This window comes from Physeter macrocephalus, chromosome 21 (assembly GCF_002837175.3).
Source record: "Physeter macrocephalus isolate SW-GA chromosome 21, ASM283717v5, whole genome shotgun sequence".
NCBI classification, from domain to species: Eukaryota; Metazoa; Chordata; class Mammalia; order Artiodactyla; family Physeteridae; genus Physeter; species Physeter macrocephalus.
In genome coordinates, this window is record NC_041234.1 from 93,010,457 (window position 1) to 93,012,431 (window position 1,975).

Sequence of the window (1,975 nt, forward strand, 5' to 3'; positions counted from 1 at the left end):
AACCCGCGTCCCCTGCATCGGCAGGCGGACTCTCAACCACTGCGCCACCAGGGAAGCCCAAGAATAGTAACTTTTGAAGTCAAGTTTGCATGTTTGATTCTAGTAAAGGTCAGTTAACATCAGGACAAAGGAAAAACACCTTTGCATCGCCAAAGCCTAAGGCCCTAGACCCAGACAGCCATCTTGCTCGCATCCACCTTTATTCCCAAGAGGTATCAGGGCAGAAAGACAGCTCAGGGAAGACTCATGCCCAATGCTGGGAAAACATCACAAAGCATACAACTCAGGTGCTGGATCAATGAACACCATCTTTATGGAGGGACAGGGAATGAAGGGGAGGATGAGGATGCCACAAAACCTCTCCTGAGCTCTGGCATCTGCACTGCACAAGAGACTAGCAGCAGGGAGCCCAGCTTGCCCTGCCTCCCCTCCCGCCTGCCCTCGTCCCTGCCTCCCAGGCCTCGGTACCTTACTGTCCAGCTTCTTCATCGTCACTAGGTCCAGAGACTTCAAGGAATGACCCGTGGGGGCGATGAAGTACAAGCAGGCGTGGATGCGGGAATCATGGTAGGTGTGCAGTACCCTGCGAATCTTCAGCTCCTCCTGCAGGTACGCCTCAAATTGGGCGTCGATGAATTCCACAATGGGCTTGTAGCTAAAGGAGAGAGTAGGGGAATGGCCAGACCACTTGAAAAACCTGGATTTTGACAGGCTTTGAAACTCTTTTAGAAGTTGAAAATGTCCTTGGTGATCTGACTCTCCCCATCCAGCTGGATTTCTCCATCTCCTCTCAGTGGGCCTCCAACTCCGTCGGACTGGCCACCTCTTTGGTCCCCACATGAGCCAACCATATGCCCATCAGTGCGCTTTCTCTCTAGAATGTGCATCTCTCTCTTCTCATCCCGATCCTGCTCTCCCAGGCCTCAGGGCTCGGATGGATGCCCATCTCCTCCACAATTCCCCAGTTATGCCAGAAATCCCTTCTGTGACCCAGGAGTGTAAAAAAGAATTATGCTATTGGATCGCTTACTGTTGCTTCACAAGAATTAGTGTTCCCTCAAATAGACTGTGTCCTTGTGAAGGGCGGGGACAGTGAAGGGCCCTTCTCTGCCCCCATGGGGCCCCGATGCAGTGTGGAGCCCACTGGCAGTATCTATGGATGGGCTGATCGCACACCAGGCTGGGCTCATGTCTCCGCTTCCTGTGTCTCCCCCGCAGTGCCTAATACTCAAGCTGGTACCCAGTGGTGGTCAGGACCTCTCCTTGACCCATTGCTGGGGAATCTTCCAGAACACACTGGGTTTTGCTCAATCTTCCTGAGTTCGAGGCGCTCCCCACTTGGCTCCCCTAAGGTCCAGATATTTTTCCAGTTCTCATTTCCTCTAAGGTTGTGACTTTAAAATCTACGTATTCAGACAAAATTTGGTAAAGATAGTCCCGCCTGCACAACCTTAACACATGTGCGCGCGCGCACACACACAAACACACACACACAGCCGCACGCCCCACCCCCAGCTCACTGAGTCTCCAGGCACAGTGCCCCCGTGTGGCTCCGAGTCTTGCCAGGAGTCTTAGCCGAGAGTCAGTCCTCTGCTCCTCTGTGTCCTGGGAAGCTTCTCTGTTCTCTCCCAGGCCATTCCTGCCGCCCCTGCAGCCTCTTCCTGCTCTAGCTAGGTCATCTTAGCCTCCACCCTGTTCTCATCTCCCTGTCTGTCCACTGCCCCTCCCTCCAGGGCTTCTCCCTTCAAGCTGGAAGAGGTTTCTCATCCGGCCTGGGACAGGGAGTCTGCAGAGACCACTGTGGGAAGGGAACAGCAGCTCCCACCCTGAGCCTTTTTGAAAGATCCCCCTAGCAGAGAAGGCAAAAGAGCTTTTTTAAAAAGAATCACAGGGCTTCCCTGGTGGCGCAGTGGTTGAGAGTCCGCCTGCCGATGCGGGGGACGCGGGTTCGTGCCCCGGTCCGGGAGGATCCCAC

General features: G+C 54.4%; 1 protein-coding gene across 9 annotated transcripts in view; it reads right to left on the reverse strand.

Moving 5' to 3' along the window:
* Positions 1 to 1,975, reverse strand: part of SEPTIN6 (septin 6) — a 71,193-nt gene that overhangs the window by 26,830 nt on the left and 42,388 nt on the right. For all 9 annotated transcript variants that reach the window (XM_024128057.3, XM_024128056.3, XM_024128052.3 and 6 more), the window contains one exon: positions 469 to 655. In XM_024128057.3, coding sequence (XP_023983825.1) covers positions 469 to 655 — 187 coding nt within the window. The remainder of the gene's footprint in view (positions 1 to 468; positions 656 to 1,975) is intronic.